General features: G+C 37.3%; 1 protein-coding gene across 3 annotated transcripts in view; it reads right to left on the bottom strand.

Moving 5' to 3' along the window:
- naaladl2 (N-acetylated alpha-linked acidic dipeptidase like 2) overlaps positions 1-25,801 on the bottom strand; it is a 460,031-nt gene that overhangs the window by 187,521 nt on the left and 246,709 nt on the right. For all 3 annotated transcript variants that reach the window (XM_005451121.4, XM_013270770.3, XM_025903118.1), the window contains 3 exons: positions 25,504-25,771; positions 18,276-18,395; positions 15,220-15,352 (listed from right to left, as the gene is read on the bottom strand). In XM_005451121.4, coding sequence (XP_005451178.1) covers positions 15,220-15,352; positions 18,276-18,395; positions 25,504-25,771 — 521 coding nt within the window. The remainder of the gene's footprint in view (positions 1-15,219; positions 15,353-18,275; positions 18,396-25,503; positions 25,772-25,801) is intronic.

The raw sequence follows: 25,801 nt of genomic DNA, 5'->3' as shown, positions 1-25,801 counted from the left end.
TTGACCCAGGTGTCATCTACATATCTGTACCAGTGGCTAGGTACTCTCCCTTTAAAAGAGCCAAGAGCCTTTCTTTCCACTTCCTCCATGTAAAGGTTGGCTACAATAGGTGACACGGGGGAGCCCATGGCACAGCCATGTTTTTGTCTGTAGAAGCCTTCGTTGTATTTGAAATATGTTGTGGTAAGGCAGAGGTCTAACAGCGTGCAAATCTGATCGGGTGTGAAGTTGGTCCTGTCTTCCAAGGAGCTGTCTTCTTGTAGTTGTTTTCTGACAGTCTCCACTGCCTCCGTGGTGGGTATGCAAGTGAAGAGAGAGACTACATCAAAGGACACCATGGTTTCATCTGGATCCAGGGTAAGTTTCTGGACCTTGTCTGTGAAGTCGGTGGAGTTCTTAATGTGATGTGGGGTGTTCCCCACAAGAGGTGCTAGGACGGTAGCAAGGTGTTTCGAGATGTTGTAAGTGGCTGAGTTTATGCTACTGACAATTGTTTTAGACTGGTGGTCCGATTCCACCTACTTGCACTTGTGTATCCATGATATGTACTGGATCTCCATCCTATGAAAATGCTAACCCTTTAACTTGAATTTCATTTTAACAAGAAATAGGCAACCAGATCTTGTCAGCAGAGCCAGTGGAATTTGGTAATTAGGTTGATGAGGCCAAAAATGTTCAGTTCATTGCTTGTTGGCACATGATAACAGACTCAAGTCCATACTGACAGTTTGACCCCTGTCAAATTCACAGTGCACAGCCCCTTGAAGCATAAAAGCAGTAGTGCTGGAAGCAGTCCAGAGGTGCAAAAGGAGACAAACTGTGAAGGAGAGAGCAGCCAAATTTATCGGAAAACACTTGTTACTTAATATTCCCTTAAGCATATTAACTCAGCCTAGTTTCACTTCCTTTTTCTTCACCTGCAGCAATTTGCACTGACCTAACCTAATCTTACCCACATTTTTTTCCTACATTTTTACTGCAAAATAACATTTTATCAGTTTTCTGCATACTGCGATTTCAGTTTTTACTGCATCTGAAAAATGACAAAATAGTAAGAATTGCTTTGCTGTTGTCAGAGAGAAAAACAAGCGTAAAACTTGAGCTTAGACTGTATTATTTTGATTAGTAGGCCAGTGTCACTCTATCCCTCACATTCCTCATTGGGTCTACTTGTTTCTGAGCCACTAATGTGCACTGCTGTTGATAGAATGCTGGTTATTACTAAAGTGATTGTATATAAATCATAGAGTTAGTAGATCGCCCTACAATTGCAGGATTATAATAATTTACCACACTTGGTAAATTTGTCTCATTGCCTAAGAAAATTACATATTACATATCTTATTTTTCAGTTTCGCCTGCTTGATAGTGATCCTGCAATTTGTAAGTTCTGTGATTCCTGTAAAATAAAATGATCTCCCTCCATCGCTCATCCCAGCTGACCCAAATTAAAAATTGATTTGTGATAAAGGCTAAAGGCAGTAATAATGCTGCTATACAACAGTGGAAAGTGAATTAATCAAAACCTTGAAAGCACTTTGATCAATTAATATAGTTCATAATCTGGATTAAGAGAGTTTATATAAATCTGTGTTCATGAAAAGCAACAATTGGACAAGAAGCAGATTTTATTATAACAGTCTAATGTTCATAGTTAATGTGCGCTTAACAAAATCAAAAACATTTTGGGAAGTTATGGTATGACTTAAGCTTGGCTTAAATTTCCCAATGTATCCTATACTAAAGAAGATAATATAGCAGAAACTAATTAAGATAATAACAAATGAAGTATAAAACTAACAGCAAGACACAAAAAACTGAGAACTACCAACACAGAAAGTAACTAAATGGGAAATCAACTAGCACAGATGAAAACTTGGCAAAAGATGTAAGAGGACACTACAACAAATCAAATATCTATAAGGAAAGTCTATAAAGAATACAGAATTACACTACACAATTAAAAAGTTGTCAGAGAGAAGACTAAATAATAACAGAAAACCCTGCAGGTAAAAGTAGCTTTTACTTTTGACCAAATCGGGACATTTGATATGGTTAACCAAACTCTTTTGTGGCCTAAACCTAACCACAAACAAGAAAAATATTTCCCATACAGCACAGCAATATTTCTGGACATATTTGATATCATTCACTATAGAAAGCGTAAAATGCAGTGACCTGAATGTAAGGCAGCAACACAGGAGAATGCCTAATGTGAAAGAACAGAAGTGGGGAGTAGACAAAAGAAAATGCCTTTGATAGCTGTCACTCCTGCCAGTAATCATCTCCTTCCCAATTGCACATTCAAACAGGAATCCATTTGTGTGTTGAATAACACACCTTTGCAATTTCCCCAGACTTAAGTTTCCATCTTAAACTCAATCAACTGAAAGTTGCAATGGCCAAAAAGGACAAAGAAGGGACAAGAAGCAAGAACAGAAAACAGCTACATTTGCCCAGGAGAGGACACTACAGCAAATATAGAAGGTTTGGTTACTGATGCTGCTCAGGGCTTTCAGCCATTCAGTGTAGGCTGTTTGCTGGGCAGGACAAAGTTTAATGAAGGAGAGGCATGCATGCTACTAGACTACTGACTAAGAAAAGGAGAACAATAGCTCCAGAGAGTAATTGAGAGAGTATCAAATTTATGTCATCGCTGTCTCACTTTTCTCATGCTGATCTTTATTCATTATTGAGCTAAAGAACCAACTTTTTTTGTGATTAATTAATCTGAATGTAGCCCATAAAACTTTATTTTATAAACCTCAAAAACAACCAAACACATCAATGGACTGAGTAATCTGTCAGGCGAAAGCTCAGTCTACTCAGCTATTATTTTATTATTTAATAAATATTTTTTCAGCATACAAAACTACATTTGTTGTCACAGAATGCAGGCAAAAGGTTTTAAGAGCCTGAATCTGAGACAGACAGACTTCAGTCCCTGCACCTTAGTCTTTTCTGTGGTTGTTTTGACACAGAGTACAATAAATATTCCTGGTCATTCAAATTAATGACAAATATCACACAATATTTGACTATGCTGACTGACTTTTTCTCAGTACTCCCAAGAGACATGTTGATTTAGTTTGAGCATCTCTGCAAGCGCACAGTCTACAAAAGCTGAAAAACGTAGACTTGGTACATCAACATAATCCTTAAAAATTGTAGTGGCAAATCAGGAACTAGTGTATGAATGATTTTGAAAGCCTTTTTCTGATATCTCAAAGAGCAGAAAAACATTTTAGAAGGTGACAATCTGATATCCACAGGAAAACCCTTTAATAGTTGATTTTGTCGTAAAGGGAAAAAAAACATGGTTATGGAATATAGGTTAATGAGTTTTACATGCACATAAAAATAAGTAAATAACTTCCAGGTAAAGCATATGTTATATATTTTTTTCCTTTTCATATTATACCTGCTGAAGCAGAATCCTTATAGGCAAAGCATCTATTTTCAGAACTCTCCCGGGCTTAGCGAGGCAGCGAGACACAGATGTTCAAATTTCCCACTGGACTCTGTTCTTACACACATGCACATCAAAACTGTGCACAAAAAAAAAAAATCTTCAGGCAGAGAAATTGTCTTGAGAATGGCAATAATTATGCCAACGCAATTAAGAAAACATGCTCCACATAAGCCACATCTCTATTTGTCACCCTATTAAATCTGAAAATCAACAGGACCAAGGCTAAGCTCTATAAACACCATTTACACCATTCTTTCAAGTGATGCTGTGGTAAAGTAAATGCACACTTGAGGGAGAAATAAACTGGAATATAGAAAATTCAATTATGCAAGCAAGGAGTGAAGTCATACTGCTGTATGATGTTGGAACTGATAAGCTATTAAGTCTGACAAATGGAAACGCTGACAGTTAAAACGGCCGAGAACAGGGAATGTGCTTGCACATGTTTCGTTTGTTGAATAAAGTAAAATGAGAAAAGGAGTGTAGAACTTTGATCACTTGTTCCTTCTACTTCTCTCGCTCATTTCTTTATGCATTTACAGTATATCGTTCTCTTTGGATCTCTCACTCTTGCTGTGATACACGGTGTGTATCAAAAACGCCTCATTCTGTCATTGTCAGCATGCTAACAGGCTCATTGGACTACCTTGTTATCCAACTCAAACAGTGAGACCTAAAAAAAAAACCACAGCACATTTCCATAATGTTATTGACCGAGTGCTGAGATGTGACGCCGCCTGGAATATACACACATTTGCATGTCTATTACCTCAGAAAACTGCAACTCTTGACATGAGGCAAGGAGAGCCAATTTGAAGCTCTGCTGCACATTCAACATCCTCCAAATATCCACCCACACACACACAAACCCTTACACACCAGAATCACATTAAAGCTGGAAAGCAAAGCATTTCGGGAGACAGGAAGTAGTGTAATGAAGGCCAATGATGTCCTTTAGAGGGTTAAACACACACACACTTGACATGCATGATGGATCAGCTGTGAAATAGGCTGGAAGGCAAAGTTCAGCAAAGCCAGTGTGACAGGAATTTCAAACAGGATGTACCTGTCTATCTTTGCAACATGTCAGGCACTACTAGTGGTGTTTAGATTGTAAAAGGAAGATAATAGGATCGTGTATGACACAGGTGGCAGATTTAGCTGTTGTGACAGCAAGAGAGGATTATACCAGAGAATCTGAGGATGTGAGGCAGAGCCTAGTGGCTCAATGAACTGAGGGCTGTATACTCTCTGTACTTGTAGCATGATTAAAAACACTGATTACAGTTTACATTTATAGCTCAGGTGTCTCGGTATTAGCATCCTGCTCTTTCATTCGAGCTATTGGATGTACTGATAGAGTGTTATGTCTTTCTCTCTTACACACACAACACTAGAGGTCAACTTTAAGCAAATTGCATAAATTGTCTTCAAGTGCTGGCTTTATTAAGGAGATCCTATTTTACCACTGCTCTTCTGCATAGGCCTGGACCCCCTCAGATGATTATTAACAATACTGGATACAGATACCGATGAAATGGAGGAAACATTAGCCACCTCCTCCATATGAACTACATCAAGCTGTATGACAGGCGTGACCAAGACATTGATTCACTGATCCACACCAATAGGATCTACAACAACAACACTGGGATGTCATTTGGACTGGAGAAGTGTACTTACAGAGAGTAAGTCCTGAGGAGTCAGCTGAATAACAAGATCTGGCCAATCAACACTAAGGCTAAAGGTCCAGTTTACCATCCTGGAAATGGTAACTTGGACAGGGTTACCTGTCCCAGGTAGATATCTGTATATTTACCCTAACGTGCCCTCCATTCCAATCTGCAACCAGATATTAATAAATCATAAGGAGATCTATGAGAAATTTTATCCTCCTTGCATAATTCAGGTTGCACTGATGTAAATGCTATCGCTGTTGTACCAACATTTAACTGTTCAGCAATGTCCCACTAAACAGCCAACTGTGTGTAATGCATACAGCAACTATAAGCAAAAATGCATTCTCTTGAAAACTATGCTAGTTCATTCCTGATGAGAACTCACTAAAGGCTTGTTTTTAACCTTGAAACAAGATGGGAGGTCAGACACTGTTGTGCTCAGTATAGAATACCCTGATTTTGAGCAGGATGAGAACTGCGTGAACTAACACCAGTTGTGATCTTGATTAAATTGTCTTTAAAATTGAAGTGATTTGTTGTAAAGCTTGACTTGATTGGGTGCTTACTGCTATCCCCAGCAGTTCAATCCTTAGTATTAACACCTGAAAAACAGTTTTAGAAACAGAAGCTCAGTGCTCTATTTTATTACCCAACAGTAGACCATTTGATGAAAAACCGACTTTCAACACTGTGTCATTTTATGATCATAAATTAAGTCTCAATATGAACTCTGACCATAAGAAACACAATTTCTTTTATAAAAATGGAACAGAACAGTAGAATGAGAGATTATTAAACCACTGTGTCATCCTGTGTAATATAATGGAAATTAATATAGTGAAAATACTACATGACTGTGGACCTCCCAGTCAGTGGCACCATTCTGTCAATAGAGTAAGCTGTAATGTATGAGTGTACCAATTTAGTACTTATAGAAAGTATTGATACTTCATGTTGTTGGTATGTTGCAGAGCTGTGATTAATGGTTTTTTTCTAATCCAAACTTACCCGAATCCATAACTCGGTGATAACTGTATCTCTTGCCAGTCAGATATCATAGTAACGCCACACAGTTACACAGTGGCAGTGAAAGTGGAAGCAAGATTATGAATATCATTTCCTGATAGAGGTCTGGCTACAACTAGAAACCGTCAAATATTAAAGAATTCAGTGACTTCTAGCAAATGTTGGCGAACCAACTACAACCTAAAGTACTAGACAAAGTGTGTGTACCGAGGTAATTTTACTTCAACACTGAGGTGCATGCATATTAGTACATACAGAGAGTTGCCTGTGCAACCAGGATTCAATTCAATTTAGTTCAATTCGGTTACATTTTATTTATATAGTGCCAAATCCCAACAACAGTTGCCTCAAGGCGCTTTATATTGTAAGGTAGACCCTAATTTTAGTTTAGTATTTTGTTTGTTTGTTTTTTAGTTACAGTTAAGTATGAAAATCTTGCAGATGACAGCCATTCTGTCTTTCTGTTTTAGTTTTTAAATTAACGAACTGCTCACTGAAAGGGGGGAGTTGATGTCTTACTACCACCTTGTATCTGAATCAGTATGTTAATGACTACATTTCCATTCCTTGGGTTCATTTGAATCCAGCAGGTGTCTAAATAACCCAAGGGATGCTGTAAAAATGACCCACCTGTCAAACAGTTCAAAAATTAACACAGTGCAATGGTTTGAATATACTATATTTGGCTACATAGGAGGACCGCAGAGTAAGAATTGCTACATATTAAAGTTTAACACAATTATGGAATCGTAGCCATATGCACAACCAGTAGTGTATACTGAAATATCAAAGTGAACTCATAATGGAGAACAATGATAAGCTGATGACCAGCAGTGCTCATTTGTTTATCACAGCTAGGGGATCCAGAAATAAATCTGTGAAAGAAAAACTGCACGCATGGCAGCTACATTGAAAAGACAGAGGAAATTGCCTCACTACCAGAGGCAACAGCTTGGCAAAAGACATGACTCGTCTGGCAGAAAAAGGTGCCAGAAACAATTATTTTTCTCTTTTCCTCACAAAGGAAGAACACAGTGTCTGTTTCCCTCCTGTGGTCTGCTCTCATATGAGTCTTGGGCATGGCATGCCTTTCATGCAGATTGCCTCGTTGTTGAAATTAAGAGAACAATGTCAAAAATACTTATTTGTACCACCACTGGTGCCAAAACCCTCACTATATATCCAAACAGAACCTGTTCAGTAAGTAAAGCATTTTGATTTCACTATCGAGAAATCAATGCTATCATTATCACTTCAAACAAGGTTGTTTTTAAGGTCAGCTCTGAAGAAGAATGCACTCAGACTGATACAGCATTTAGTTTCAATTCAGCAAGACAGGTTGAAAATGGCTTTCAGCAATATTATTCAACATCACTTGCACTAAAAACAGTAAACTGAACATTTGCATACTGCTGTTTATCATTTATTCAGAAAGTTAGCTGCTGGTTATCTTTTTCAGTTCCACAAAATCAAGCCTCGTAGAAATAAAACATATTGGTCAGTATCTTGTTGAGGTATAGAATGCCTCCAACTTTGATTTGATAACAAATAATAACCTGGTTAAGATCACAGATAACCAGAGTTGGCAAAAGTACAGAGTTTCTGTACTGTAGAAATACAAATACTGTTAAAAAATACACCAGTAAAAGTTCAGGTACTGATTCATGTTATTTATGTAAGTACAAATACGAAAGTATAGTCTCAGAAATGTCCTCGAAGCAAGAAAGTAAAAAGTAGCCCTTTGGAGGATGTTTTTATTTTTGTGCAAAGCTAACTGGACCTTGTGCTATGTTACCGTAACGATAAAATAATATCAGTAGATGGGAATGCAAACTTTAGGCTAACCTTTTTTTATTCTACTTACTCTGCTTGAATCTGAAGAATGAAAATGAAATTATCTCTTTTCTGTTGCCTACACTGTAGAGGGTGACGTTGCTTCTAAACAGGAAATATATAGATAGGAGTTAAAGTGGAATAGCAAGTGGGGGAACCCTTAAATTGGTTGTAGTGACCATGAAGCCACAGCCACTGTGCACCAGTCACACACTGTTTGTTACTTTAAATCCATCACAGTGCAGCAATCTAACCTGTTTATCCTACACTAAACCGCAGAGGATTTTCATGCAGCTTTCCAGTTTATCACATCCCACTGAGCAGTCCTAAATCTAACCTCTCTTCTTGTGACAAAGTGGCTGAGAACACCATTTGCCCAGATTTTAGGCGTGTTATTCTTAGTTAACATTCTTGTTTTGATTAAGCCATACTTTACCTAAACTTATCCTGTAGTTTGCAAACGTTTACTATCCCAGATTTGTTTATGCTTTGAACTTTTAAAGATTACTTAGTATAACATCTTGGTTTAAATCAACTTTGACAAGTTTATTAAGTTAACATTTTATTTATTTCAACTGTTAGTTTGTCCACTTTACTTTGTTTGAACTCACCTTACTTACCTGTGTTTCAGGAACAAAAGGAGGAAGTGTGCTCTCACTTCCTGTATTTATAGCTTCCTGTTTAGTGCTGATGTCACAGGAAGGGGCAGGTGAAGGAGGAAGTAAAGAGCTGGCAAAGATTAGCATCATAAGAGTATAATTATGATTGTAATGTCTAGTCTTACCCATTGAATGGAATATTCCTTAGGAGAACATTGTATTTTGATAGCTTCAGTATTTAAGCAGAAGAACTCAGGTGTTTGAGAGAGGAGGACCAGGTCAGTGCAGCTGAGTGCATGTGACATTATTTTCGGTCAGTTCAAGTTCAGTTATGTTTATTTACACCATGTTATCTTTGGAGTTATTGAGTTTTTTTCTATTTTTGTAAATATTTTTGGTCATAATGATGATAAATTATGATGATTTAGCTAGCAACACACTGTGAGACAAACTGCACACAAACAGTTTGTGTGTTTGCTGATGTTTGTTGAGCTAAAAGAAACGTTGCATTTCAAATTACCTGCCACTTAAAAAAAGTCACCCCCTTTATGTTCGCTCCTCTTCTGCAGGGCTAGCTAGACGCCGGAGTACCCTAACCGCAACTTATAGACACCTGCAGTTGTTCCGGTGTTGTGCCAAAAAACAAACCAAACCACTGTCCTACTTTTAACACACGCATGTCTCTTTATGCAACATCTCCTAGTGATTAATACAAGAACAGGATTTTCTTTCGTGTGTTACTGTTTAGAAAAACTCCCCCCAAAAAAGCCTGTTTTGAAAATGTAAGGAGTAGAAAGTACAGATATTTGTCTAAAAATGTAGGAAGTAAAAGTATAAAGTAGTCTCCCCCCTTGCCGTAGCGTTTGCGTTGTACCTTGTCAGTCTCTAGTTATGATAGCAGTTGCTCCTTCCGGATGTTTGAACTCTGGGCTACTAGTTATTTTGCTGTTAGTCTAGATGCTGGGTGTCTGAAATTTCATATCTCCCAAATCGTCTTCATGTACCTCCTTCCACTGGGATTACATCTGTAGTAGCCTTCCAACATTTCCCTATTCTTTTTCCTTCTCCACTTCCTGTTCCAGTAGCTCACCGAAGCGTATTAAAATGCTGTTGTAATGTCAGGAAGAGTTAGGTACTGCTCATGTTTTCCTTTAAATGAAATTTTAGCCTTTTATATGCTTACATTTTGCCGAATAGATCACATTAAAAATACTTAAAATTAACCTTTATCAGTTCCTGGTTGGAATGTAGCCATAAATGCTAATTCATAGTGCTTTGTTTCCCGATTTCAAAAGCATGCAGATGTTTATAATTGCCTAATGTCTGAGATTGGCTGACTTGTTGAAGATTAGATAGGATGCATACATACATGCAATGATTATAGTAAGAAGACGCTCCACGAACTATATTGTTTATTAACTGCCTAAGTGAAACTCTACAACTATGGTTTGCAAATTAAAGTCAAGGTAATCAAGCTTTTATACACCACACAAACAACATTGCAGCCAATGTTTTCTGAGTCAGTCATTTGAGTGTGTCTCTATAAGAACAGATTTTTGTGTTGGCACTGGTTCAACTTTATACCAAGTGTCAAGACAGTTATATGGCAAGCCAGAAAATCCAAGCTGTGGCATCTCTTCAGAGAATAAATGAATGCTACAGCAGCATGGTGCACATCAAACTAGATGAATGTTGGAGCAATGTGGAGTAAAGCTGACAGCGAACACCTGCTGATGATATCTAAGCAAACACTGTGGGCTCTGCAGGAATCTGCATACAACTAGATTTTTTTCTCTTTTCACGCATGTACTACAGTATGTGACATTAACAGACATGTATGGAAGGAAAATAAATAAGTACGAAACAAGAAACTTAGCAGGGGTGAGCATTTTAAAACCATCTTACCATTTAAAAAAAAAAATAATGCAAACAAAATGATTAGTTCTTCTCAAAGGTTCCAACATTCAACAACCCACACCTAAACAGTGAATGCATACAAATATCCACGACTGTGAATGAAAGACTGCGGGTGTTAGAGTGCATACAGTTTGATTTGCTGTAGCTGTCTCAGCAGACAATATAGCAGTGATACAAAGCTGCTAGGAAGAGTCAAATTAACAAGCTCAGAAAGGAGGAGGAGAGAGTAGAGAGTGAGGAAGACAACAAAGTCCAAACAATACACTGAGAGGCGGGGGAAAGTCTAGGGTAACATTATACAGAGCCCTCCAAACAGTGGAATTACATTTACTCTAAAAGGCACTTCCACTGGCAGCATTTCCACTGGGAAGCACCACTGACAGCTTCTTGTGTCTTATTTTTCCATTTGAAAAGGGAGCTACTTTTGACACCACTGAGAACCAAGTGTGTTTTAAAGCTCTTAAAACACCAAGGGCCCAGAAAGAAAAAAGCGTTTCAACTTAAGCAGGTGCACCACAACAGCTTTTTAAAAGTCTCACAAAACGGCACAATATGCCTCTGGTTGGGGAAGAAACTGGCCTACATTTCAGTAAATTGTAACTGCTTAACACAAGGGCATGTGAAAAAGATAGATCCACCCTGAAATGACTAGAAACCTCAGGATATTATTATACAGGGTATTATTATTATTATTATGTTGTATTCTACATCTCATTCTCCACCTCACCACCAGGAGACGCAGTGATGCTTACTTTAGGATACAGTAAATTAAAGGCTTGTTAGACATGTTTTTAGACAACCCTACAGTTTTGTCACATTGAAAAACAAATATAATATATTGTAATGAAGGTGGAGCACTTTAACACAGACGTCTTTCAGAAATGGATGTTTTTTATGGAATAATGGTGCAGGTTACTTTATTGCACTAATGGATCCAATTTTCATCTTGACCTCATGAAGATTCATTTAAAACTAAAGAAAGGCAGCTGATTGTTAGCGGCAAGCAGGGAAGGTTTTATGCAGATTTTAGACCAACTACAATTATAAAATTGAGGCATAATATCTTCTCATTCTGCTTGTATGGCAAAAGCATATTCACAATGATATTTTTCATAATGTAGAACACCATTTCATATGTAAAAAAAAAAAATGTAATAAATGGTTTGCATGTAGTTAAAATGGCAAAAAAAAATATCTTGACCATTTTTTAATGATCTCCAACAATTAGACACTTTCCAAATAAAAGTGCCACATGTACTTCAGTTGTTCCGCTAGCCTCCATTCTACAAAGGAAAACAAAGGCACTGACAGATGGTAGCAAACAAAAACGAATAGTGAAAGTAAAAGTGCAGCTTATTTGAGTATCAGTGCCAATTTTGTCATTATGTAGTAATGTGAAAAGCAAAGTTTCCAAAACTAAGCAGACCCACTTATTCAGCAGGTTATAGAACCACTTTTAGTTGAAATAACTTGAAGTTATCATCTCACTTTCATTATGTCCTGACACATAATTTAAATCTGGTTGAGACCTTTATTCTTTTTTCTTTTTCCAAACATGGCACTATTATGGTCAGACATCTCTACTTTGGTCTCATCTTCCCAAAGGACTTTGCTTCATAAGTCTTGTGGTTTGTTCAGACACACCTAGGTAAAGTGGAGCCATTCTGCACTATTCTTTTTTAGACATAAAGGGCTTTTTCTCCTGTGAACCCTTCCAAACAAGCCATACTTGTTCAGTTTTTATCAAATTGTACTATCATGAACTTTCAAATCCCATAATGGTAACATTAAAATGCATTCTGCGGCATGTGAAGTCTGAGCTGTAGCTCTTGGCCATTTATGCAATTTCTCTGACTGCACTGTCTGACCTTGGCGTGAAAGTCTACTGCTGGGAAGACTGGCAAATGTAAGTTTTCCTTACATGTATTAAACACACTAGAAGAAATTTTGACAACTTGTTAGCTATCTTGGGAATACCTCCTATTAGTTACCTGGAGTCAACAACAGAATTATGACCTCTTCTTTCCCTTTGAATCACTACTTTATCAACTTGCATAAAGCAGTATAGATGTCCTTGGTATTTTCATCATAATTTTAGATCTTTAAAATGCAAGCCAGTGTTAATAAATTACATAAAAATGTCCCATTCACTTTATTTCTCTATATGTGAAATACATAGAAAGCTCTAGCATCACATTTTTAAGTCAAGTCTTTGTCGGGCACCCATTGAAATTCTTGGTAAATTCAAATTTTCAATCATAGAGTATGATTGAAGGATACTGCAAATTGTTAATAACTTTACATTTGTTTTTTTTTCTCCAAAAATCTTAAATTACCAAGTTACAATATGTGGTTCCTTGCTAAAAAAGCATAAAGGATTAGGAGTTCAAGTTTCAGGTTTACTGGTTAAGCAGAAGAAAATGGATGGACGGATGGATTTTTAAGGGCACCCTGACTAACTCTTTTATTTATTGATGAGAAGACTTCACTGGTGGTATATGTGGGGGGTAATAAAACAAATAACCACTGCTGAGAATCGGTGACAATAAAAAGTATCACACATTAAGAAGACATCAGCATATTAATGTACTTTAATTTATATTTAAATCGTGGTTGTAACGTGTTCACATGACGCTTCTTATTATCAATTTCACTGAATGTATTTTTTTGAGCAACAAAACACAGATATTAATCTTGGCAGACTCTTGCAGTTGAATAAAGTATGGTTTATATGAGTAATGAGGTGTCCTTTCACATCCTCTGTTCTTCTGAGCTGCATTAGCACAAGGGACCTGAGAGCATTGCGATTGGTGAGAGATCAGACAGCCAGCATCTGTCTCTCTCTCTTCCACTTATATACAGCTCAACACACCCGTTCACATATACACTCTTACACATGCTCACACAGCAGCCCAGACATCTGGTGGGGCTCTAGTGGGTCTTGCCACTGTGGTGCTGGGACTCTTACAAGGACTAAAGATACTTCAGCAGTAATGACATATCCCTATTGACCAGACCAGGCAGAAAAACAGGAAGTAGGGACAAGACAGTGTCAGAGAGGTCATTCATCTTGGGAGAGTGATTTAAATACAGTAGAACAGAGTCAAAAAGATATTAAATCCTCTGCCAGAGATCAAGGTAATTTTCAAGCACTGACCAGTATCCAGAGAGAACTGTTATTGAACCGAGCTTTACTTAAAGGCAGGGGTTTAACTGAACCACGTGTTGTCATTATTGTTTTTTTGTTTTTTTTAATAAATATAATTTATAGGTTTGACTAATGCTAAGCAGGTTTATTTGTTCCATGCTGCAGCTTGGCTTTGCTCACAGACTATGACTTTGAAATACCCAGTAAATCAGAACATAATGTCACCCCATGACATGCCCTCACTCTCTTTGATATTCTTATGCTTTCCCATCAGAGGGGTCATGCAGGCAGATGTCATAAGCCTGCAGTTTGTGTACTTATCATCAGTATCTAGCTAGATAAGAATAGCAGGAATATGTTTTTACCCTTTCAAAACAAACTGACAGCTGACAGTTATTGTCCGACTGTTCAGCAAATTACATTTGATTAATTTGGAGAAATGCATTACTTTTTTTTTTTTTGCAAGTTGGATACGCTTTACTGTAAAAGTTGTTTTGGAGCCTATGTATTGGAATTTCAGGAGCAGGACCACGCCTCCAAACACGCTCCTTCCGGTTGTCATCTATATAGGTTCCCCCAGTTGTGCAAGCTGTTCATTCTCATTTATGTGCCCCACCCACCCTCCCTCCTTGTTCTCAATTCTTTAACTTCTTCATTTCTATTTAGTACACGGGGATCTGCCAGGCCAGGGAGCCGTCGCCAGTCCCCTTCGAGACATTCCCCAAACCGCAGCTCAATTCATGTCCAAGCATTCACCTTTACCTACTAAAACGCTGTCAAACCTAAAATGAGGACATTGGCCCAGCTAGTGAAAGTTTGTATTGGAAAATATCTTTGACAGAAAATTAAACCTGTTTTTTGTTGTTACATGAGAATCCTATGGATTGACATGGGAAGTTTGTTTTTACCACTTTTGCTATCACACGCCTACAGTAACTCCACTTTTACACAATGATAAGGATTCGGAAAGGAACAACTAGGATAATGAGAGCCCATATACAATAAACCACAGTCACAGAAGCACAAATCAGGTGATCACACAGATTTAACCTGTGCTTAAAGGGTGCCTATTGCCTATAATGTAACTTGTACTTGTACTTTTAACTGACTTATTACTTTTGACCCTGTAAAATGTAAACTCTGCTTATTTAGCTAGTTTAGCCAAATCTGAACTTTTTCAGCCTTAAAAGAAGCATTGGTTGTAGCCTTTCGATGCATGCCTTTTCTGTCTTCTCCTTCCCCTTAGTACCAACCTACCAACAGTGGCAAATGACTGCCCACCCTTGAGGCTGATTTCTTCCTTCCCACTGTACTTACTCATAGATTGTGTAATAATAGGAATTATTACAAATTTCCCACGTGTGGGACTAATAAAGGTCATCTTATCTTATCTTATCTTAATTCTCTCTCCAATCCTGTCCATTGTTTACCTTAGGAAATAAAATGCCTTTACCGTTGTTGTGAAGTAGTTCTATAAAAATAAGCTCAAACTGAATTAACTTCCGGAAAAAAAATGTACATGAAAAACACAAATTGCTCACTTACCAATTGCAGGATTTCCTCCAGGGTTTAAAGTGACTCTAAAGGCTTGACGCCAAGTGTGGCGACTGGGGGGACCATCACAGGGGTCAATGTAAAGAAGAACACCTCCAAAACCCAACTCAGACAGCAGGGATAGCTAGACAAACACAAAGATTCAATGATGAAAACAGAAATAGCAAATATCTGTGTATACCATCACTATTAAGACAAGACGTGCAAACCCAGATTCCTTTTTCATATAGTTATTTTATTCATAAACACTGTCTCAAGTAAATATATACTTCACTATCATGCAGTAGATGGTGATAAGTCAGAACATTAAGCATTAATTCAGCAACATTAAGAATTAAACATTACTGTGGGTGAAATCACAGTCATGGTAAAGCATGCTGTGGAGAAACTCTGAGATGCTCATTGACATGAGTTTTGGCGTACTTCATCTCCTCCTTTATCAATGTGTAGACTAATGTTTAGTCACAACTCAAAATTTAGCTCTAATAAAACAATACATCAAAAGAGTTTTGATATGACTTCTTAATATTTTTTTGAAGTTTTTTTCCTATTATATGACCAAAATTAACACAGTGAGAGAGTTTCGGATTTTCATGTTGATCAAAGGTTACACTTGTGTTTATGTAGTCACCCTCACTGATAATAATGCAGAAGTGTTTCTGAGAGAGATGAAGTGTGCTGCAGCTGCCACTGTGTAGCACAGTATTTTATCGTTGTCCATGGAAGATGTAGTGTCCTTGTTTTTTATGAGCGTAGATGACTATTTTATTGAATATGTGACACCAACCACGGTCACTCTACTCTCATCACAACTCTGTCCTTCACTGGAAAACAGGGACACAACACAGGCATGGACTCAGAGACACACAGACACACACAAACTCAAAAATCAGCCTCTTTTAATGAAAATCCCTTAATACACGTATTTTTTATACACACGAAAGTCATGCAGTTTATACACACCAAAAGGCAAATTAATGGTTCTTTTCTCTATTATGCATGTGTTCTGCGACTGTTCCTAAGACCGGTCACTTACAAAACATGCACACCCACAAAAACACATGTACAACACACATACACACAGTTTGTAGTTCGTGAGAAAAGCAGAAAAATTTGTGGAAAACCAAAATCAGAAGAACACAAGCTGAAAAATGTTTAGTCAACTCAAATTTATGATAATTGGATATCAAAGATTTTAGGAATAAATACGCAACAGTAGGAAAATATACTGAAATAAGAGCATAATGCAATTAGTAATGTCTTTACAAAATTAGCTGCTATTAATGGAGCCAAATACGTTGAAACACACTGATAAGCACATCAGTGTGTGTGTGTGTCAAATTTGACTGAAGCTGCATGTGTAACATTAGGCCCTGCAGTCACCGTCACACACTCATTAGTGAGAGTACAATTCTCATCAATCATCCTTCCCTACTTCTATGTAAAGAGTGATCATTTCTCTCAGCCACTGGTACATAGAGACATTATGAAACACACATGCTCAAATTTGTCACAAACTATGGGTGAAGAGGAAAAAATGGGTCAGCCGCCTGTTGCTTGAAGGGGCCCCATGTGACAGCTGTTTCACTTAATGGATTTTTAGAAGTCTAACCAAGCAAATGCAAGATGAAGTACAGTGACCTCACTTTAAACATTTCCTCTCCTTCCCTTGCTAACTTCCATTTACTCCTGTTATACCTCATTAGGCTGTCATTTATCAATAACTTAACATACAAAAGTAGCGTAACATCTGAAACAAAGGAATTAAGTACAAAAGTATCCCTTCAATTATAGCAGAATAACAATGAGAAAAAGTATTTTTGTCTGAGGTTATGCAAGTCTGTGAGTGACTCTAAATACATAATGATCATCTTTACAAAAACGTCTTACCACGTTGGCTTTCCAGAATGTTAAAAATACAATGCTTAAAAAATCTAACTCCTGGAAATGTTGAATACAAGCACAGATGTATTTTTGTCCAAACTGAGTTAAGCATCAAATTTGATCTTTTCCCTTACTCAAAGTAAAAGCATTACTCTCCCAAATACATCCACATAATTTTCTGCAGAATTTTGACATCTGTAATTTAAATAAAATTCAATAGTTCCCTTTTATTAAAATATATTCATGTTGTTAACCCAACCTAATGATCTCTTTCAGGTTAGGTTGGTTTAATGCACAACGCGTGCACAAAGAGTTTTCTTATACACTGACTGGCCGCTGAATCAAAACAATGATTTGGTGACTAAGTGTTCTGTATCGCAAGTTCATGTTATCAGATCATAATTTATTCTAATCACTACACAATGTAGTGTCAAGGTTGGCATTTATGTATCGTAGTAATCAATGCAATGCATGGATCCAATACATTTACATTAACTTTAAATTTCATTGCTGATTATGTCCTTGTAGAGCCTGCCTTCATTTTTTTTCAACAGAATTCATTTTGATTAAATGAAAAGTGAAACAATATTAATGAGCAGGGTAATTAACATGTTAGTATGTGTTTATGTTTTAATTAACTGGATTGGAACATATATTTTCCCTGTCATCTTCTTATTGATGGGAAAACTGCTTTGAGCAGAATGTGGCAGACATCCAAGGAGAAACAACCCTAATAAATCAATGGATTGCTAATGTTACTGCTCATGAAGCAAATGGATTGAGATGTCATTGTGCTAAGGAGGTGCAGATAAAAAAGTTAGGTATGGTAATGGCAAACAGAAGAATTAGTCATGTATGGCAACCCACGTGGGCTAGGTGCTATTGAGTAAAAAATCCCTGTACAACAAGCTACAGTTAGATTCAGAAGGCAGTGTGTTACTTTTCCATGCAAGTTAAAGGTACTTCATTTAGGACACTCTGTTTTGAAGCTCTGATATTATAAGAAAATCATTTTTGAGCCATACCTTGGACTTTTTTAAAGATCAAAAGCTTTCATTCCTCAGTATTTCTCCTGCTGCAGGATTACCATTTCAGACCATATCATTTGATACCTTTATTGGCACAGTATAGTGAGTATTACTTTGTGGAGCTTTCTATCTTACCTTGTATAGTAAAGGTATTTTGCCAAGTTTGACAACAGCAATCTGGTTGGTGAGGTTCAGGGTCTCTTTGGCTCTTCTTAGGTCATCGACACTGCCGTACTGGATGTCCACCACCTCACCCTGGCGAGGAAAAACAAGCAGAACATCAGGGATCTACGATAATAAATTAATATTAAAAACTCTGATCGTTTATTAATATGTTTGAGGGTAACGCCACCCAGATTTTAGGTGGCATTTATGAATTTATATGCCAAGTCAAATGGAAGCTCACTGAATAATTCATAATCCCTGCATGGCCTTACTCTGGATATCCGATCTTTATATTTACTGTCTAAAAGTGAGATGCTGACTTATAAACAATTGATTGAATGAAAAAAAAAACATTGGCTGCTCACTAGGACAATAATAAATGACTTTCAGTTTTAAGCTTGTTGAGGACCCCCCCCCGAAAAAAAACCAACCAAACAACAACAAAAAATGTGCAATAACCAACGTGCATGCCCAGAATTTACTACATAGAATATTACTACCAAAGAATCTGTTGACTTTGCAGCATCCCGAAATCACTTTGACGAAGTGTCTTCTTTGCATTTGTATGTGAGTGTGTGTGCGCATGTGTACTTTTGTCTGCATGCATGTCTGGGTAACTGAGCAAGTGTTATCACCTCCCAAATTAAAGTGACCTAGAAGCTGTTGAGGAAAGTCAAAGATTTACTTTTTTGGGGTCTCTCTCTCTCTCTTAGTCTCTCTCTTTTACCCTACTCCACCCATCACTACTTCCTCACCTGGGCCTGATTCATTTTTCATGTGGCCTGGGGGCGAGTGTAACACGATGCCGCAGTAGGGTGGATGTGAGTGAGGGGTAGAGACTGCCCGACTGTGTGAATGCGAGAAAGTGAGAGAGAACACATCTTTTTGCATCAGGGGACCCCAGTACATGAGAGCGAGAGAGATTTATATCTCCTGCCTGAATTTGCATCATAAAAGTCTTCCATTTAAACTGAAAGCCATAGAACAGTACAAGACACAGCAAATTGTAATACAGAAGAATTCTATACGGATTGAGATGGCGCTGCTTAAACTAGATCAATCTCCTTTTCCTCTCTAGCTTTATTCTTTCATTTCATCTTGACAAGGTAATAAAATTAACGATGTAAGTGTCCTCTGTCTGGCTGAAGCAGTGAGCATCTTTCACCTGTTAAGGTAATAATTTTTTTAACCTCTTTTTTTAACATCTTTCCTTTTAACCTAGCCTGTCAGTCAAATCAGGTTTTGGTTGACCAATATATACCGACTCTGTCCAGTATCTTATCCTAATTCTGTTCTGTATGTATTTTTAAGTGCAGGCTTGTCATGTATGCAAATTTCTTTTTTGAATGAGAAGAAAATAAATGTGAATATGTGAATATCAGAGATGAAATCATTCAATCAGGAATTAATTTATGTCTTTGCTAAAACCAGCATTCTCACAATCTTATACTTAAGGATCGTAGGTGTGAGCGGACCCAGTGTATGTAAAATTAATATAAAATTAAATTCAATGATGGGCAAAGTTTAGTACGTGGATTGTCTAGTTATGGTACAATGTTCTCCAGGGAAACTCTACATCCTGGCGTCCATGCAAATGTTACTGTACCGCATGCTGCGACAATTGTTTCAGACCTCCAGCCTAAGAAATGACTCGAGGAACAGCACATGGACCCAAAGGCTTTGATTGACAGAGTCCAAATGTGAGCATCCTTTGACTGAGTCCCAAATGATGCCCTGCCAATGTCCTTGTGCTAAACAACATAGAGAATACCCCACAAAGTCTTTCAGCCCCGCACAGATGTTCAGAGCTGTTTTCAGAGGAGAGGCACTTCTACAATATTAGGTAAAAATGTGGCTGTGGCTGATTATACGGATTTAATATATAAGAATACTCTAATCTGCATGAAAATAAGCACAAAGCAAGGAAAAATATGGACCACATTAAAAAAACAAAATAATTGCAATAATTTTATATCTCAGTCTCTGTTTCTAAATGCATACAACATATGAAGAAAGAAGAAATGATGATGTGAATTAGACCAGCCATACAAGGAAAAGAAAGACGATTAAGGTTTTCTTTTTTTTTTTCCATAGTCTGCTGATTAAAGCCTGCACATACCTTGCAATTAAGTCTCATCACATCAAGTGGAAGCCGTACCTTCATACAGACGTTATGTCAGACAGCATGAGGGGACAGGTTGAAAGAAGGCCTGCCTGAGACAGACAATTGTGTGTCTGGCACTAATGCAATTTAGGAAAATGTACTATTATACATTTATTTGTAGAAGTGGCCTGACTGGATCTTAAAAACTCTTGAGTCTGGATATTTCTTCATATGTTATAGTACATGGATATATTTTGCAGGAAGGCAACTAAACTTTCTATAAGAAATTGTCCTGATTTCTCTGAGGATTTATGTTCCTAGAGAAAAATTTGTATAGGAAAGATATGTAAGCAAAAGTATAGTTAAATAGTTACAAATGCAGAATTTTAACTGCAAAAGGATTCATGTATTTTCCTTTTTTTTTAGATTTAATATATATATATATATATATATATATATATATATATATATATATATATTATTTTACTGTCTGTATACTTGTAGAAACACACATATGACATATTGTTAAGCTTCTGGAGCAAGCACGTGCAACTTGTGACATTTTTATAGTACTTTATTGTTATGGGGGTTGTTTGAATGCAAAGTCTTGCTTGTATTGGTATAGGCAAAGATAATGCTACAGCAACTTCCAACGTGAGCCTTAAGCAACAAAAATGTAATGTTTTTCCTCACAGATGGAAGCCATATTCTATTAGTTTTTAAAAATGTAGGCATTTTTGCCATCACCTTAGCTGCTGTTCTTGCCAGTTTCCTCAAACATCTCGTGTAACAGCACTCTGAGAGGCCCTCTGTGAAATGATGGCGTGTAAACCATCAACGTAGATATTTCACAAAGCTCAAGTTTTCACTGTTGGCAGGGGACGGATTATTTGACATTTGTTTCTGAAAAGAAATCTTTAAGAGGAACTAGACTCCTATCTGCATCTCCAGAACTAGCCACAGTGGGAGTCCTCTAGCAGCAGTTATGACCATCCCTATTAACCCACCATTGTCCTGTGGTCCAACAGCAGTGTAGTAAATCAAGTGAGTCTGGTAGTAGCTGAAAGGTTGACTCCATTCTTCCTTCTGGTTCTGACAGCAGAAGGCCAAAAGTAGTTTCTCATAAAGGGCAATGCTTCATACATTATATCCTTACTCTTTCTAAACTCCCAAATACCTCTAAATCTCAAGCAGTCTCAGTGGAGATGTCAGCTCTTGCCCCAGGGCATCTCACCCGGGGTTGGGTGTATCATTCTCCATCCTACGTGCATTAAGGTAAAGTTAATAAAGAAATATCAGATTCTTGTGTGTAGCTGTCATAGTCCACTTTATCTGCTTTGCTATGGCATCACTCCTCTTTATTAACAACTAGGTGTGAGCCACTATCCATTTATTCTTTTTATAAACTGCACTAGGTGTTTTTGCATTTTTTTCTCTCATTGCTTTCCCCCAAACTTTAAATTTTAAAATAAAGTTTCTTGAAACCTCTGACAGCCTCTCTGTTTAGAAAGTGGTTTAGGGAGAAACGATTTTCACGTTTTGTTGAATTTTCCACTTTGAGACACACCTAACCTTCCCCAATCAAAGACTGACTTCAAAGGCATGTAAATCACTGAGTTAAAACAATGATGATGAAGCACTTTTAAAATTTGTGAAATTGTAAAGACAACACTACTAGTAGCACCGTACCTCAAAAGTCTGATTGATGATTAAGACTGAGCATGGCTTTAATCTTTACCGCCATCACCTTCAATTTTCACGAGTTACTTTATAAAGGACAGACATGATCACACTCGAAATATTTCTTCCTTTTTTTTTTTGAGACTTCGAGTAATACCACATTTATGTATCTATGTACAGCCTCTAACTGCATGCACATGCCCCTTGGTCAGAGTTCAGTAGGCAATGGACCATGGCAGTGCTGCCTGACAATACAGAATAGCCATTTATAAAGCTTTCTGGGAGCAAATGCATTCCTGTATCTCCAATTACTCCAGTCATTCATTATATGGTGTATGTTTGTATCCGTATGTGTATAACTGACAATGGAAAGGAAAATTCATAAAATGACAATGAAAAAAAAAGGATGACAAAGTGAAAAGAGAAAAGGGAAAGTATCAAGGACGAGTATTTTTAACTCTACCTGTGTTGAATTAGTCAGAATCTTTTCCCAACAGTCCATCCTTGGAAAGCTTAAAAGTGAGCTTTTATAAAGCATTAGCGAGCTTTTTTACAGTGTGATGTTGAGTCACATAATTGAGCCTGTGGGTTTACATAAAATTACTTTCAATACTGACGTTTGCTCAGCCGGTGGATTTGAAGTGAATTCAGTTTATCATATTCTATTAATAATTCATGTCAAGAACACCTATTATTTACAAAACTTTGGTCAAATTTTAACTTCATTTAAAACACAGACACACAAAACCCCTCATAAAAGGAGGTGGCCAGTATAACACTGCAGAAAAAGTAAGGCTCCATTTACGAATAAATGCTGGCATTTTTTTTACACTTTCTTTAACAATTGGGTGTGATTTATTTTATTTATTTGTTTATTTATTTATTTATTTATGTTAGTTATGTTATTTCTCTTTTTTTTAATACTAATTCCTGAATAGATTATCAGGAAAAGAAGCAGTCCAGCAAGCTTTTTCTTATAGTTGATTAATTCCCTTTAAAATAAGACAAATTGGGCAATTTTAGAAACCATTATAAATCTATCGAATGTTCACATGATGAAGCTCTTAGAAACTAATCTACTGACTCCAGAGAGAACGCATATTAACAAGGCTTGTATTTATTTACTGGTAAATCAGGCAAGAGTAGAATCATATCCACTTTACATGACAGCTACTTCAATTTTAAAGTAAAAAAAAAAAAAAAGTTTTAAAGCAGAGATATTCAGACAAGCAAACTGACTGAAAATTTTTGATATTCAAGCAGCATAATGACGATCTAATTTATTTTGGGGGGATAAGAAACAGCACATAGAGCTTTAGGTAAAAAAAAAATCAAGAATAGATTTTACCTTTTATAATAGAAAAACACTGCAAAAAACCGAAGTTCCTAGTTGTTCCTATGTTGGTCGATACTTTGTCTAACAACTTTTTTGCATGCATGTCTTGCATGTTTTACTGTGTTCTTACAGCTGTGACCGAATGGCCCTGAGGCTCTACAGGGAGGCTGGTATCTTGCTTCACTTGATGGATAACATCCTCTGGTGAATGCATGCTATACCAGAAGGATTTTCTGTTCTTCATGGATGTTCATGACACCTGGGACACTGCTATTGTATTTTCACTGTTCGGTCTATAGAAGTCCTAAGGGTCCTGTGGCAACTGGGTCTATCTCTCGTAGAGTTTCCCACATCTGTTGCCATTCTCTGTTATTACTTAACTGAACAACTTCTTTTCCACTTAAAACAGTCCAGTTAACCATGCTGTGTAAACGAGGCCCTTCACTGAAATACACTTTGCCTATAGCAACATAATGAACATGGTCATATCATCTTCTTCTGTTCCAGATCAAGAATTAATAATACAAGCTGCCGTTATTGTATTTTACTTTCAAATTTAACACAATAGTTGAACTTATTATTTTTTAGAGCACACAGTGCAGCACCAGCAAAGCAGGGCCACCAACAGCAGGACTTATTAGTCCAGTATACTTGCTCTGGGCCCAATCCATCCATCACAAATGCCATATTTAATTGTCTGAAAGCCATGTTTAGATCCTGCAAACCACCGCTTAATTCAAGGCAGCGTGCAGGAACAGAGCTAGGAAATAATAAAGTGATGGATGACTGTGACCCTCCTTTGGGTAGACTTCAACGAGTGGACAGCTGGATGGATCGAGTAAAGCGGAGAAAGGAGAACGAAGGGAGAGGAAGGGGGAGAAAAGAAGAAGAAAACTTGGTATTCAAAGAATCACTCCAACTTTTCATCTGCCCTCAGGCCGGGCAGGGGCTCAAGGGAATAACAAGCATCTCCTTCAACCCCTTTCTCTGTTCCCAGGATACAGAGAAGTAAAACCCTCTAAAAATAGTGTGACTGTATGCTTTGTGTATGCATGTCTGTGTGTCTTCTAGCTAGAGTGGGTGGACTACATACATAATGACTTCCATTAACCTTCACACTCTTGAAGGATGGTAAAAAGATTAACTGTGCACTGTGCATGACACAACTACTATGAAAACATTTTCTTAAGATCTCTGCATTGAGTGCATTGGTGTTATTCTGTTGTACAAGTGTATAATTATCTTTCTAATGTGTATGTAATATATAATGTGTATTAACGAGGTTATCTGAAAGAGGTGGCTTTGGACAGCCTTTAAGAAAATGTCCCTTTTGGTTCTATAAAAATACAGAAAAACAAAAGAAAAAAAAACATGTTGAGTATGACCCATTTTAAAGACTCTACTCCACTTTGTTCAGTTACCTGTGGAGATTTAATATATTTAATTTTTTCATTCAACAACATCATTTAAAGAAGTTAAAATTGGTATAAAAAATGTATTCCAAAGCACATCCTTTATCAAACACATACAAAAATATAACAAAGCTTAATGAAGACATTGTTGAGTAGAATGTTTTTTTGGCCATCGACTGTCAATGAATCTGCCTTAATTTTCAATTTAATTTTGATGAGCTTTTTTGTTGTTTTTTGTTTGTTTTTTGTCAAACTTAATTGCACTGCCTCATTTTTAGATTTGAACACAGTGCATTATTCAGTCTAACAAATCAATTACTTGCATTTACCTGACCACAGCTAGTTATTCTGTCCACGTTCTATGCATTACCTCTGGGGGCTTTCTGCATTTCAAACAACCTGCTAATATAAAAGCTGCTTAATATAACATATGTGAACTTCTTGTTTAGACAGTTATATCAATTAAATCAAACAACAGTTCAACACTGAGCTTTGGTTAAACAAATTATCAGCATTAGAACGTAAAAGTTCTTGCCATGACCTTTGTTCATGACCCTGGCTGGAGTTAGGGGTGAGAAAGACTAGGACCGGGTTCCAGCAACCAGAAAGGTTACACAGCCTTCGTTTCAAGAAATGTCAACATGACACAACACAGCACAACCATACCTGCACGCTTCCCATGGCAGAGTATGCAGCATAGGAGAACTGCTGCTTTGGCAGGTCATTTGGTCCACGCTGGTCACACGGGGTCCCGTTTGGCATGAAACACTCGTGGCTAGATCTGTCAGTGATGGTGTTGGGTGTGGAACCAGGCAGACTGAGCAGAACAGTGTGATTGGATAGGTGGACATCAGTTAAACCAAGTCCCACCCACTGCCTGTAAAGGTACCTGGCTCTTGACTCTTCACTGTCATCTGACAAGCTTGAAAAAGACCTAGAAAAGGTGGAGAAAGACTTGTCACTT

Source organism: Oreochromis niloticus, linkage group LG23 (assembly GCF_001858045.2).
Source record: "Oreochromis niloticus isolate F11D_XX linkage group LG23, O_niloticus_UMD_NMBU, whole genome shotgun sequence".
NCBI lineage: Eukaryota > Metazoa > Chordata > Actinopteri > Cichliformes > Cichlidae > Oreochromis > Oreochromis niloticus.
Note: the sequence above shows the minus strand (reverse complement) of the source record. Positions and strands in the feature narration are given on the sequence as shown.